At 41.5% G+C, this 14,794-nt stretch overlaps 2 protein-coding genes across 3 annotated transcripts in view; both read left to right on the forward strand.

The window, feature by feature from the left end:
* Positions 1–2,652: 2,652 nt before the first annotated feature.
* Positions 2,653–11,470, forward strand: mynn (myoneurin). Its single transcript, XM_046044573.1, has 10 exons — positions 2,653–2,737; positions 3,276–3,329; positions 3,466–3,487; positions 4,235–4,508; positions 4,596–5,536; positions 6,791–6,950; positions 7,372–7,550; positions 7,648–7,740; positions 8,951–9,076; positions 9,198–11,470. The coding sequence occupies exons 4-10, from the start codon at positions 4,243–4,245 to the stop codon at positions 9,575–9,577; spliced, it is 2,145 nt and encodes a 714-aa protein (XP_045900529.1). The 5' UTR covers positions 2,653–2,737; positions 3,276–3,329; positions 3,466–3,487; positions 4,235–4,242; the 3' UTR covers positions 9,578–11,470.
* Positions 11,471–12,431: 961 nt separating this feature from the next.
* The window catches only part of lrrc34 (leucine rich repeat containing 34), a 6,905-nt gene continuing 4,542 nt past the window's right edge, over positions 12,432–14,794 (forward strand). Inside the window, exons 1-3 of one of the 2 annotated variants that reach the window (XM_046044813.1) lie at positions 12,432–12,557; positions 14,242–14,354; positions 14,430–14,494. In XM_046044813.1, the coding sequence (XP_045900769.1) occupies positions 12,457–12,557; positions 14,242–14,354; positions 14,430–14,494 (279 nt within the window). In that variant the 5' untranslated portion in view covers positions 12,432–12,456. The remainder of the gene's footprint in view (positions 12,558–14,241; positions 14,355–14,429; positions 14,495–14,794) is intronic. The other variant, XM_046044821.1, reaches the window with a different exon arrangement.

Raw genomic sequence — 14,794 nt, forward strand, 5'->3', positions numbered from 1 at the left:
TCACCAAGCCTGCACTCCAGGGTAGTTGCTGAAGCAAAAAGGGTTACAACCATACCCGGTCTCCCCTACTACTACTGTACTTTTAGTTTTGTCTAAATTAATAAATTATGTTTTATATTTTGACTTCATGGAGTTGTGCTGTTTGTCAAGGGACCCAGAAAAATAGATGATCTTTGTTTTCAGTTTCTGAGGGTGCTGCAACGCCATCAGTACTCTTTTACTCTAGTGGTGGAAGAAGTACTACCACTCTGCAAAAGTACTCTGTTACAAGTAAAAGTTACAAACCGCAGCATTTACTTACAATTAAAGTACTGTTTAGGCAGAGTCGCCCCTCTGAGAGAGTTATATCGATGCATTGAAACAGCTGGTTTAGGTGGAGCTCATTTTTACAACATTATACACTGTTGGGTTCTTTAAACTACAACAAAATGTCACTTTATCATTTAATCATACATTTTATGTACAATCATAATCTGCAAAGTATTAAAGCTGTGTTGCAGTAAAAAAAGTACATTATAAGTATTAAGTAGCATAAAACGTAAAATACTCAAGTAAATTGCAAGTATCTTAAAATTGTACTTAAGTACTTGAGTAAATGTACATTCCACCATTTAAATATTGAAGGTGATACTAATGTGAGTAACCTTTGATATGAGTTCTTTATCTTGATCAGTCTTTTAATACTGAGAATCTACCGACTATTTCCATTGAAAGAATACAATCCAAAAACATTGAATAAGTATATTCGTGTACTGTAAATAAGTACTTTCTTTGAGTCAGTTCTTTCAATGGTGCCAAACTACTTCAGTAGCCGACATCCCAGTTCAATATTGTATTGTATAATATATACTGTATACAAGATTTTTTAAACAAAACACATGAAGAATTTATTTAAAAAAATATGTTGTTGGAAACTGCCACCTTTTTCCAGGAAAAACGCCTAAAATTACAAACCTAAAATGAATCAGGAATAACTCCTCAACCATTTGGCCTAGATGCATAATTCTGGTCTCTTTTAATATAAATCCATTTTAAATAAACATATTTTACCATTGCAGACTAAATGGAGATGCCATGAGGAAAAATTTGATATTTTCATCCTCGCCTGGTGAAAAAGTTAAATTTTCAATGCAAAAAAACATCAAAACCATCTTCAAATGAATCAACTGAATATCATCAAATACACCTGAAATGCAATTGTAACTGTAAATTTGATGAAAATAAAGTTATTGTACAATTTTTTTTAATTATATCAGGCAAATGTCCATGTTTTGGCCACATTTATCGTTTAAACATTGACTTTTATTGGGAGTTTTCTTTAAAACACTATTTCTGTCCATACAAGATGTTTTTAGAAACAAATCACTTGATTTTTGGTCTAAGTCAGCGGTTGTTAATTGTATATGTATATTGGTACGTTTGTTGTTACTTCTGTAAACAATGGAAATGATTAGTCAATTAATTTAATTTATCAATTTACAGAAAATTAATTGGCAACTATTTTGATCATCTTTTAAGACATTTTTCACATAAAAACATTTTACAGCTTCACAAATGTGACGATTTGCTGCTTTTCCTTAAAGATCCTTATTTCCTGATCATTTTAATGCAGTTTTTTAAATTATCTTTGCACTTGAAAAAAACAAGCACTGTGAACATGTTTCAGAATTTACACAAACCAAACAATCAATCAATAAATGAAGAATATAATCAGCAGATGGGCATAATTAAAATACACATTAGTTGCAGTCGGATACAAAAGAGTTCAAAATGAGCTCCAAAATCCTGCTTTAACATGAATGCATGAGGAACAATAATCTGTCACAGGGACTTTAAGGGGTTTTAATAAGCCTACTTTAAGGACATTTTACTGCACATAGGCTAACCTACTTTTACTTTATTACTTAGATTTTACTGGTAAACTTTCACTAAGGTGAATTTTGAATGCATGACCTTTACTTGTAACAGAGTATTTTTACAGTGTGGTATTATAGTGTGTCCTAGTAGACGGACCCAAGGATCCATTTACCAGGAACCATTTATCTGTACAGACAAGAAGATGGAAATTGCAACAGCTTTACAGACGATTGAAATTAATTAAAGTTTTGCTTTTTACTGATTCGTGCTCTGCATTAATGTCTCTGTAGTCATTTCCAACTCACAGCAGGCAAAACTGAAAACAAAAGAGATTTATGAAACGCTGGACAGAACAAGACACGGGTGAGGGTAATAAGACTTATTAAAACAGTACTTAATAAACAAGCCCCCTACAGGGTAATGTGAACACTGTCAATTACAGGAATCAGAACATGTCATTCTTCACCATTTCAAGAACTAGAAACATTAAGGAGGGAAATCAGGAAGCTTGGACAGGAAGAATTGAGAAAAAAATGTATTAAGGAAGCAATTCCTTTATTTGCAAGAAACTGGGTTGATCAATAGAATTTAATGAGCAGGTATAGAGACCTCTGGTCCACACTCCAACATGGTAGGTCACGGTAATGCACCTTAACGCTGCTTGCCAGTCGCTATAAAACGTAAATAAATGTTCATAAAGAAGGAAAAAAACAATTTATTAGTTTGGGCAGGGATAGTTAAATTTTGCCTCTCGCCAGTTGTCCGGGCGTGGAGGTGTCCATCTTGACCGAACAAAGCATCTTTGAGGCGACGACGGCGTCATCTCGCGAGACTTTGCCGACGTCACGGGATAATGGCTGGAGATCGCGGATATTAGAAGGTACTTTTACTGCTTTTATTTACTTTGCGCTGGATTAAAATAATGCATTTACTCCAACAAGTTTCTATAACGGACGACGTGTTTCCTCGACGCGTCGCTGAAATAAGCGTTTGTAACAGTTTGCGGCCACTTAACGGCCGACACCGCCGGTACAAACCGTCAAACCTTCGAAATAAGAGCACAATGTTTTCCGCGCTTTTTACCACTACGGGAACAGTTAGCTTCGCCTGCATGAAGTATCCGCTCTGCTGAAGCTCTTAACTGCTAACATCGCTCCGGAGGCAGCTCGCACAGCACGCAGAGTTTCCCTAAATCTGTGTGAAACGACAAACAAACAGCAGCAGTCATTGTAACCGATCTACGACACCGCGGCTAGCGTTAGCATGGCTGCGCGGCCTGCTCAGGAAGCAGGCGGGAGCTTTTATTTTCCAAAACGCTTCACCTGTCAAGCTGCTGATTCAGAGAATCTATTGATTAATGTTTACAGATTATTAAGCCATAAAACACAATCTTTTTCATTAATGTCTCTCTCCGGCAGATAAACCCACACTCTTAAGTTACAGAGGAGGTGAAGCAGACACACTAACTGAGAGTAAGTTGGTACTTTTTGTTTTGTAAATGTAAACAGTTCCTCCTGCAATATAAGTTTTGTTTTCCTGTGTCTTAAAAGCCCATGTTTTGATTTATTATTTGAATTAAATTTAAATATTCTGTTCTTTGTTTTCTAGCTTGACATTGGATTTTCACCAGGTGAGTAAAACAAACAACCAAAACAAGCCTTATTCAACTTACAGGCTGTTTGTAAGTATTTACATTTATCCAGTCATGGTTGAATATTTCAAGACCTGAACTGGTAGTAAATAGTCTTAAATGAAGTACTTTAAATTGTAGTAGTGATGTATTATATTCTTATTTTCATGCCCCTCCATTGTTGTCCTAAAAAAAGTATAAAGAATAAAGTTTGCATAGTTAATTTTTCTTCTTGTCATCAAATCTGATTAAATGAACAAAACCAACAGAGTGTTAGTTCGTCTCTCAACCCTGTGGAGCGTTTTTTAAAGAAAATTAAACTATATATTTGTGCGTTTTTTAAAGATGTATGTCTTCATACCTCGGGGCCTTCGAGCTGAGCGCCACACACAGTGTTAGATTACATTTATTCATTCAGCTGACGCTTTTATACAAAGCAACTTACAATTGCTAAGTATGTCAGAGGTCGCACGCCTCTGGAGCAATGAGGGGTTAAGTGTCTTGCTCAGGGACACGTTGGTGAACATGTCACAGAGGGGAATTGAACCCAGGTCTATAATTAAAAGTATTGTTTGCTTTTTGTAAACAGTGCAAGTTTAATGTAGAAAATCCACGCAGTTTGCACGGCTGATTAAAATATCAGAATGGAAATATTCTCAGCTGATTTGATCTTATACACAAAACATTTCTTTATATAAACTTAACTTGAAGTTTCTGACCAGTGGTGTTGATGTTGTTGTTCACCAGCTGCAGAGATGGCTCATGTCACCAATCATGGGAAGCTGCTCCTGCAGCGCCTTCATCAGCAGCGGGAGATGGACTTCTTGTGCGACGTGACCATAATGGTGCGAGACGTGGAGTTCAGAGCCCACCGCAACATCCTGGCAGCGTTCAGCAAGTACTTCTCCTCCCAGGCTGAAAAGGGTCAAGAGGTCACGACGCTGGACCCTGACAGGGTCAGCCGCTACGCTCTGGAGAAGCTTTTAGAGTTCATCTACACGGGACAGATGAACGTCAGCAGGTAAAACATGAATACAGCTAGAAAGAGAATAAATATTAAACTGAATCTTTTTTCTTGATGACTCAAACTTGTTCTTCATGTCTTCAGCACCAGACAGGCAGCTGTGCGACGAGCGGCTGTGTTCCTGGGAATGACCGAGGCCACGAAGTATCTGGAGGAAATCCCGCACTGGTCCGAGCTGAGCGAAACGTCCCAGTCGGAGGCGGATAAAGAAGCTGGTCTCTCTCCTCGCAGCCCGGCCTCTCCCGGCAGCCCCAGCTCACCCGTTCCTCTGTCCATCGTCTCCGTCACAGGGGAGTGGCAGGACGAAGGCAAAGAGCAGGGTGACGAGGTCCGGTGTGTAACTGTGAAGGAGGGGGACAAGAGCGATGAAGAGTACAGCCCCACCACTCCGAAGAGCGTTGGAAGAGGACAGGGAAGGAAGAGAGGCAGGAAGCCGAAGAGTTTCAGTGGCGAGCAGGTGGAGGCGAGCAGCTCGGCCGACGGCGCCCCCAAAGTCCAGGCCAGCAGGGGGAGGGGGAGAGGCAGAGGGAGGGGCAGGGGGAGGGGGAGAGGTGGTGGGAACAGCGAAGTTGTGGTGCTGGAAGATTCTGACACTAGCGTGAAGGACTTCGGGGACACGTCTGCAGACTGGAGCCCCTCGCAGGAGGACGACACCCCGGCCAAGAAGCCTCGCCTGAGCAGCGGCGAGGGACGGAGAGGGCGAGGCCGGGGGAGGGGCCGAGGGAGAGGGCGAGGCAGGAGGAGGGCCGCCAAGGAGGAGGAGGAGGAGGAGGAGGAAGAGGAGATCATGAGCTGGTCGGCGGCGGAAGATTACGTGCCGGACGAAGAGGAGGGTGAGCAGGATCCGTCAGAGATGGACGAGCTGTCGCTGTCGTGCACCGAGTGCAACAAACTGTTTAAAGACGCGAGCAGCCTGCACCGACACGAGAAGATCCACAAGGGCCTGAAGCCGTTCGTCTGCATCTTCTGCTCGAAAAACTTCAGGCAGGCCACCCAGCTGAAGACTCACCTGCGCATCCACACAGGTGAGCCGAGAAACGAGTTTCAACGCCGCTGCGGAGGGATTCAATCAATGATTCCCAAAGGTGGCTTGTTGAAAGGTTTTAGTTTCAGAGATCAACATTAAGTGACAAGGAAGAGTGAAAAAGTAAAAAATAAAACAGAGAAAATCAGTTGAGGAGGTGGAACCGAACAATTTCAGGATTTTTTCCTTGATTTCATTAAAACATGTTTAAAAAAACATGCAAGCACCAATGTTAACTAGAGTTTAATCAGAAATACTGTATTTATCCCTGAGGGGAATTTCTTTTGACACAATTGCTCATATTGCCTATCAAAGTATGAAGGAATAGAAATAATAATAGAAAGATGTTCTAGACGTATAACAAATATTAAAATATACAAATCTAAATATTAGGGATGCACCGAATGTTCGGCCACAGAAATGAAACGGCCAGAAATCACAAAAAAGCACTTTCGGTGTTCGGCCTAATGAGTCAAAATGATTAAATTTTACCGAAAAATTACGTTGACGTGTCGGCAGAGTGGAAGCATTTTAAAGTGTCTGAGACTTTATGAATTTAGCACGAGGAGGATACACATGTGACAACATCTGGTTTTCAAAATAAGGCGTCTATACAGGATGGAAATAAGATTAATTTAATTATCTTCACAGAAAGTATAAAACACATTACATGTGTTGTAACTCAGACTTGTGAAGTGATCCGCTGTTTGGCATCAAGTGTTTCAAAAGTTTGACCACATAATTAACCATCTGGTTTCTTGAATTTTCACTTAGGAGCAAAAATCTGCCTTTAAACTTGAAAGAAATAAAGATTTGACATTTATCGTGATAATGATCAAAATCGAATGATATGAAATGTTTTAATCGTCCAGCCCTAATTGAAACTAAATGGACACGTGTAATTTACTTTACTGGACCCTCTCGGGCCCCGGACCCCCCCTCCATAGTCTCTCCACATCCTGTGGGAAACACGGAGGGAAAAGCTCATTTTGACTATTTAATTCATAAAATGGTAAAAAAAAACAACCTGTGAATGTTTTTGTTTGGTATTAGGATTCAGTATTTTTTTCATTATGGTGCATCCCTACTAAGAGTATGTTTCACATTAAGTATTAAAACAGATAATATTGCACAATATTGTCCGACACGAGGGAGGAGTTAAAGAGTTTGATGGCCACGACAGCTTATCTGGATAGTTTTAGGGTGAGGTCGGCGTCCTGCTGAAACTTTCCCGTGTCTCTGTTGTTTGTCGCAGGCGAGAAGCCGTTCAGTTGCTCCGACTGTGACAAGTGTTTCGCTCAGAAGTGTCAGCTGGTCGCTCACCGCCGAATGCACCACGGGGAGGAGAAGCCTTACACCTGCGAGCGCTGCGGCTTCAAGTTCGCCACCTCGTCCAACTATAAAATACACATCAGGTACAGTTTCAGTATGAACAACAGCAGCAGCTCGGTTTAGAAGTTTCTACATGTCAGTTCACGTGAGCTTTAGAGGTGCTGGTAGTCTAGAGCTAGGCTAGCAGTTTCCCTCTGTTTCCAGTCTTTGTGCTAAGCTAAGCTAACCTGGGAGCTTTACAGACGTCAGAGTTGTACCGATCTTCTCATCTAACCCTCAGCAAGAAGTGTCTTTCCCAAACTGTTGAATTATTCCTCAGTATGTTTCCTCCTCTTAAAGCAAACTATACCAACTGTAAGAGAAGCTGCTTCACAGAATGAAATGACAGGAAAGCTTTTACCTCTTTGTTTATTTTGTCTTATTTTAGCATTTAGCACGTTGTCACCTTGTGTTTGGAGTCACAGTTGTTTCACAGAAACATCCGATCTCGTCTGTTCTCCGCAGACTGCACAGCGGGGAAAAGCCGTACGTCTGCGACATCTGCGGCCAGGCGTTCGCCCAGTCCAGCACGCTGACCTATCACAAGCGCCGACACACCGGGGAGAAACCGTACCAGTGCGACCTGTGCGGCATGTCGTTCTCCGTCTCCTCCTCGCTCATCGCACACGCGCGGAAACACACAGGTGAGAGAGGTTTTATTAATCCTGTGAGGAGATTCAGACTCAAAGCTGCTCTTCTGTCAGACTCCTGAACATATTGCTGTGTGTTTGTTTGTTTCAGGAGAGACTCCGTACAAATGTACACAGACGCAATGTGACGCAAGTTTTGTGACGTCGTCCGAACTCAAGAAACACATGAGGCGACTTCACCCGGGTGAGTTTCCCTGATCCCTCGTCAGGAGTTTGCTTACAGCAGTAGAACTGAAAAGATAAATCACAGCACGCAGATAAAACAGAGGGGGGGTTCGTACCCTGGGGATTTATGGGATGTTGCTTTGATGGCGAGAGGAAGGAGGTTGTAAACACAGCTGGAGGTGAACAGGAAGTCATCCTCTAGACCCTCGTGTTGATACCAAAATGATAAATGAGAGTAAACAAAACAACATGTTGGGGTTTTAGCAGGATGTTCAGAGTCTGATGTGACTTTTTAACTTTGAACAAAATATAAAAATGTGTCTCCTGTCGAGCCGCACGTGTTACTGTTTATTACTGTAGTTTGAATACAGGGAATCTAATTATTTAAAAAATATCATGACACCAGTTTGTACAAGAAAATGTGAGCATCTAGTTTACTTTTGTCTGAAGCTCCAGACTGTTGACACTGGTGCACCTGTTTCACAAGCATTTTGAGCGTTTCCTCTTTTTTTTTTTTGTCAGTTACCGTACGCCTTGTTCATTTCTGAACACGTTATGGAAATGATTGTAAAGGAGAATAAAGCTGCAGACAAACGTTTTTCTTTTAGAATAAGGAAGCTCTTCTTTGGCTGAATTATAAGCAGCGTGACAAACGTCGCAGGACGGGAGGCTGATCTGCTGTCACGGCTCAGGATGTTTTGTGTTTTTTGAATGTTTTAATTTGATCAAAAGCGCCGTTAACTGTTAGGATTTTATATTCTTATCGATACTCCTTATTGGTTCGGTTCTTCATCAGAACTCTTCTCAGTTCTTTTTCATTACCAAGTCAATGCTTTTTAAGAAAAGAATAAATCAGGTGAGAATGGAACTAAATGTTTTCCAGAGCAGCAACAGTAAAGTCACTTTATATCTGAGATGTCATTAAACTAAATCCTGTCCTGTGCCACTGTTTTGTCTCAGACGGCAGCTTTAACCATTTAGCTGCAGGGCGCCGTTAATACCGGGTATCAGTAGGCTACCCGTCCCTGCTGCACACCCAGCTGGTGCATCAGTGTGACCAATGAAAATGTTGGTCGCTCCCTGGAGCCCTGTTCAGACTAACGAACGCAGAGCGACTTGAAACTGGACTTTTCTCTAAATGTCCGCCGACAAAGTTCCTCCTCGGCGATGTGAGGAGGTGACGGGAGGTTTTAAATGTCGCTCACACTGTGTGCTGTCTGTGTGCGCAGACGGGAACACCGGCGTGCAGTGTCTGCTGTGTGGAAACCGGTTCGCCAGCGTGAAGAACATGATCAAACACCAGGAGAAGGCTCACGCCGACGAAGTGCGGCAACACAAGGAGCGAGCACGAGCAGGTGAGCAGAGGCTCGCGTTTTGACCTTCAGGCTGGAAACCGTTGAAGCCGCCATGTTGATTTTTGTTTTACGGTACATTGATGTTTCTCATGTTAAAACTTCCTGTTTTGTGTGTGAGCAGTCGTCCTCCTGGCGTCCAGTCATCCCGTGGCGTTTGTCCAGAGCAAACTCACGCAGGAAAACAAAGGTATGGCTTCCATCCCCGAAGGCGAGCCACCCAACCCCGAGCCGGCCACCCCCAACCCCAAAGCCACAGCGCCCGCCGCAGACGTCGACACCGCTGAAATCATCGAAACCACCATCCAGAGCCCCGCCCCGCCCGTCGACGCCCCCGCCGAACAGGTGACCTTCGAACCCGACCAGGAGCAGACCATCAACTCGGACACCCTCCACGCTCTGGTGGAGCAGCTGCGGCCGCCGCCCTCGCCCGCCCAGAGCCTGGAGCAGATCGTCATCATCAGGACGGTGGACAACGGCGAGCACAACCCTCCTCAGCAGTGAGGCCCGAGCCGCAGTCGGCGCTCAGGCTTACAGCTACGGAAAATACACATCAGTGGACGTTTGGTCGTCTGTGAGCGAAAGATACTTATGTTAAATCATTTCGTAGTTTTATCCATTATTTATATCGGTAATAAGAACATTTACTAACCAGGAGCTGAGATCAATCCAGTCAGATGATCAGACAGCAAACCCGCCGCTCAGGAGGTGAAAGTTAAACCTGTAAACATCCGACACAACTGCCAGATTCAGCTTTGACCTCCCAACTAACTGATGTTGTGTGTCGACAGTTTTCCTTCGCGCTGAGGGATTAATACCAACATCTCCCGCGCTCACTGTCAGTTCGTGCTTTAGATCGTCCGGGTGGTTTACGATCCGTCTGATTGTCTGACTGTTCGTGTGTGTGTGTGTGTGACTCTTTTACTACTGCAGGAATTTAAAACTTGACTTCCTCTGCCGTAGTTCCTGGCTGCTCGAGTGTCCGTAGACGTGGCGTGTTAACCATCGGGAGGGGGTGGAACTCGTCATAGGACGCGATTCACGTCAGTCAAACACAAATTTCGAGGCTGCTGCTGCTGCAACCTGTGCGCAGAACATCCGTTCAAACTAGGGACGCACCGATCCGAGTCTTTGAGTCCTGGTCCAGATACCTGGGCTGATGCTGAGTACTGATCCGATACCAGCGTGAAACTGTGAGGACGAGACTGGGAAGCATTTTGTTATGTGGAAGGAAACATCAGGCACGACTTAAAGCTTCCTAACTTTCTAAAACAAAATGCTAAGTTAGCTTCTCTAGCAAAATGTTCCAGTCTGGCTGGCGAGTTCGGTTTTGAAAAGATCGACCTCTTGTCACTGATATCCAGCTATTTGAGTCGATATCTGTATCAGTGCATCCCTAATTCACTGATGTAGCTAAACGGCAGTGATGATTTTACCTTGTGTCTGACGTTGGTGTAATTTACTAACACTTCGGTAGGGATGCACTGATCCAGCACGCTGAAGACCGGGACAATAGAAACCTCTTGTCATTGAGATGTCATTAAAGTAAATCTAGTAGCAGTTAGAATCATTTATGGCCTCAGACTAAACGTTTTACTGCCACGGCGTCGCTGGTGCCTACAAGTTGCTGACGTTTACAGGTTACGTCCCTCAAACTGCAAAGGCATCAGCTGATTTTTAGGGATCAGAAGAAGTCTGATCAGCGCTTCACTAAACTTCGACCAGAAGAGACAAATGTCCTTAAATACGCGTCTTCATTTAGAGTCCGTGTGTCTTTTCATCGGTCGGCTCACTCTGAATATAGTGCGCAGGTGCGTCGCACACGTTTTGCTAATGAGTTTCAAACTTCACCAGCCGCTTAAATTCACCTATTTTACCAAAAACACTCGAGACGAACCTTTCGTCTGAGGCTGAAGCTACTTTTTGGATGAGAAATCAATGTGTCAGACCTGGATGTGGATTTAAAAAGAAAAACAGCCAGTACAACTCTTGTTTTAATAGATAATGTAGTTAATAGGAGGCTTGTTGAGATTTAATTGATCATAAACGATGTGATGGTGGCTTTATTAATGTGAACAGCCCTGTTAATGAAAACAAAGGTTTCTGTTTCTGTGTAATATAGTTCATTTTTTAAAGCCGCTGTTTTAGGTCTTAGCATTAACGTGTTTGTGCTTCAAGTAAAAAAAACACTGCATTATATTCAGTATTTTTACCAACTTGAAAGTTGTTTTTTTTTCTGTTTCATGCTTCTTTTATTGTCTTTCTTTGTTTTTTATTTTGGACATACATAACATCTGTGTTACTTGTACAGAAATGTGAATTACATATACAAGTTCGCTCCTGTATAAAACGTGTACGACAGTAAAAATAAAAATTAAAGACAAAAAGGGACAATCAGATGTGCGTTCGTCTCGGTGACTGTTGAGATATAAACAATTATTAGTTCTTTCAGTATCTATTTTATGTCACTTAGTTTTCTGCACACTGTTTGGAAAACATTTAGAAACAGATTCATTTTGCACATTAATATCTGTTTAAAGATTAAGATGAGGTTTGTCAAACAGCAGCAGAATTAAAAGATGCTGAAGGTGTATCTACATGTTGAAAGTCATAATAATGAAGGAAAACTTTATTTGTATGTTCAGTTTCAGCTGTTTCACATTTTTACTTTGCCAAAATATTAAATACAAAGAACAGGTAGAAGTTGACATTACATGAAACAGGGAATTAAAAATACTGTACGTTCAAACAAAATCAGGCACAATGAGTAAAAATATTTAAACAATATTAAATATATATATATATATATATATATATTAGGGGTTTACGTGAGACGTATTCAGTCTGAAAATACTCCACCAAAAGTCCTGCAGTCAAAACCTGCAAAAAAAGTAAAGTATGGAAGTAAAAGTGCTCGTGTTGCAGTAAAATGTTTGTCTTTTATATATCATGCTTCTGGATTAATATTCCTGCTGTAGATGTTTAAGGTTGAGCTCATTTTAACTCCTTTATATCCTGTTGGGTAGTTTAATCTGCAGCAATGCATCATGGTCTATAGGATCATTTTCCAGCTGATCCAAAGTGGCTTTAAATTAAGTTTTAAATATTATTTAGCTGAAGGAGGGATTTTCTAAACCATAAGGAAACTCTTCAGTCCTTATTGCAAATTTACAATTTATCATTATTATATTATAGAAGTATAACATTTCAAATATAACAACTGGCAGTATAGTTAGTATTAAGTAAATTATTATTATTGTGTTAAATTACTAAGATTATATTAATTAATCTTCTGTTAAGTTTCTTGTTTACTCTTTTGTCCCTCCGGAGTCGCCGTCCTCCTCCCGTGTTGCCATAGTAACCCAAACTCTCCGGCGGTGAAGATGTCCGGTGAAAAGTTCAATTTCGCTGCTGTCTGCGCAGAAAATCAGATAGAAATAAACCCAGACATCTTACAAGCCTTAGAGGAGACAACGGCGACGGAGTAAGTGTCCAAATGTGAAGGAAAATGAAAAGTTAACAACCATTTTAGCTAAAAGCGAACGGGTGTTGCCTTCAGGTGCTGCTGACTGAAATCAGAAAACTCCAACTTTCAAAAAGCGGTGGTGGAAAGTGACTATTTTTATACTTCTAAATGTTCTTCTACTGACTTTTTACTCTACTCTATTTATTTGACGGCTATAGTTTTTTATTTTACCAGGGCTGCCAGCTTTTCACTGTAGTTTGGAGGGATTCAGTGTTGCTGAGGTCTGCTGTGACAGAATGCCAAACTCACAATTTAAAATCATGTATAGATGAAAAGCTAAATCAATAATCATGGTCACTGATGAATAAGTAGCCTATGATCAGCATACTTGCCATCCTCCAAACATCAGAGCCTAAATCAGGAGACCAAATCCTAACCTGGTGTTTGGGAATGTGTCCTCCAGAAATTGTTGTATTGTAGTTAATTTGTGGAGTAGTTTTGTTGTTGAAATACAGCAGTGTAAGTGTTGCTTCAGTGTTCTTGGGGACACATTAAATGGGGGGTATATATTTTGAGCATTTATCATTAATCCTGCACCAATTTCTGCTTCAATTTATGGTGAAAACATCTTTATTTACATAGAAGAAAGCTTCAGGCGGTAGGTAACAATTCAAACAGAGTATAAGTCAGAGCAGCTCTCAGTCATTCTGTGCTGCTTTCAGATCTGTTTCTCCTGTAGATCAATTTTTGTAATGTAACATCATCCCTGCTGAGGCAACACACACGTGTGATTTAGTCTTCCTTCCTCTTTTGTTTCTCTTGTTTGGGGAAGTAACCTCATTAAATGTGCATGTGGCACCTTTTCACCTCCATAATAAATTCATTTTAATTCAGTTAGAAACTCCTGGACTCTAATAGCTCCTGCGTTTCAGAGTTTTCAAAACTTTCTGCACGTTCAGAATCCCCCTCACATACCTGTGTTCTCTCACGCGTCCAGAAAGAAGTCATAATATTACCAGAATAACATCATTTATAGAGAAGTCTACCTGCCCATTACTCTGCTGTGCGTTGTGTTATTGCCCTGCTGTTATTGCAGAATCCCCTTTAGACCAAATGACCGACCCAGAACCCGTTTGGGACTGTACTGCATGAGACAAGGAGGTGGAAACTAACTTAAAACTCTTGTGATCAGGCAGAAAACTCACCACAAATCCACACAAACGTTTGAATAGTCTTACGTGTAGTGTCGCAGGAACATGATCCTTCTCACATTCAAGTCTGATTTTACATACAAAACACGATAAACAAAATATTAAATGTCGCATTGTTAAAACTTAAACTACCCAGAAGTTAATAAAGTAGTTAAAATTTTCTGAACTCCGACCAACGACAACAGTAAACTGCTACTACTACATGCAGCTGTTATTATCTTCTTTTAGGTTAGTTTAGGTTTTTTTAGCACTTTGTACAAATAAATTACTAAAAACATGGATCACATACCTGGTTCTACTTTTTGTCTGGACTGCTAAATTTAGAAAATAAAACCACAGAATCAACTTTTTGTTACACAATGTATTTGTATATTTCCACCCAAAGGCGTGTAAATCTAACGTGCAACGAAGACTTTATGCAGAGCACCTGAAGGCAGCATGTGAAGTTAATTACATTTAGTTGTTGTTGTTGTTGTTGTTGTGTTTGGCAGGAATGTCACCTTAAAACTTTCTGGAAACAACCGACTGAGACGAGTTCAGCGACTTGATGACAAAGACGCTCTCGCTCTCTCAGAATGTCTGAGACACGTGAAGTGTGTGACAGGTGAGCGGTCAGGTTCAGGTGAACACCTCAACTAGCACATCTATGACTTGTCAAAACATTTTCCTTTATCAACAGGTCTGGATGTCGGGTACAATAACATAACAGATGAAGGTGTTGGACACCTGGCTGACCTCTTACAGGTAACAAGTATCGAGGGGGATATTGTTAATTGATCAACAGGAGAAGAAAAACATCTTCTGTCTACTCCACGTGGTGTTTATTAGGGCCCGAGCACGACCGTGCGAGGTCCCTATTGAATCTGCTCGGATTATATTTAGGGCCCGAGCACGACCGTGCGAGGTCCCTATTGAATCTGCTCGGATTATATTTAGGGCCCGAGCACGACCGTGCGAGGTCCCTATTGAATCTGCTCGGATTATTTTTAGGGCCCGAGCACGACCGTGTGAGGTCCCTATTGAATCTGCTCGGATTATATTTTT

Source organism: Micropterus dolomieu, linkage group LG01, assembly GCF_021292245.1.
Source record: "Micropterus dolomieu isolate WLL.071019.BEF.003 ecotype Adirondacks linkage group LG01, ASM2129224v1, whole genome shotgun sequence".
In the NCBI taxonomy this organism is placed as follows: Eukaryota; Metazoa; Chordata; class Actinopteri; order Centrarchiformes; family Centrarchidae; genus Micropterus; species Micropterus dolomieu.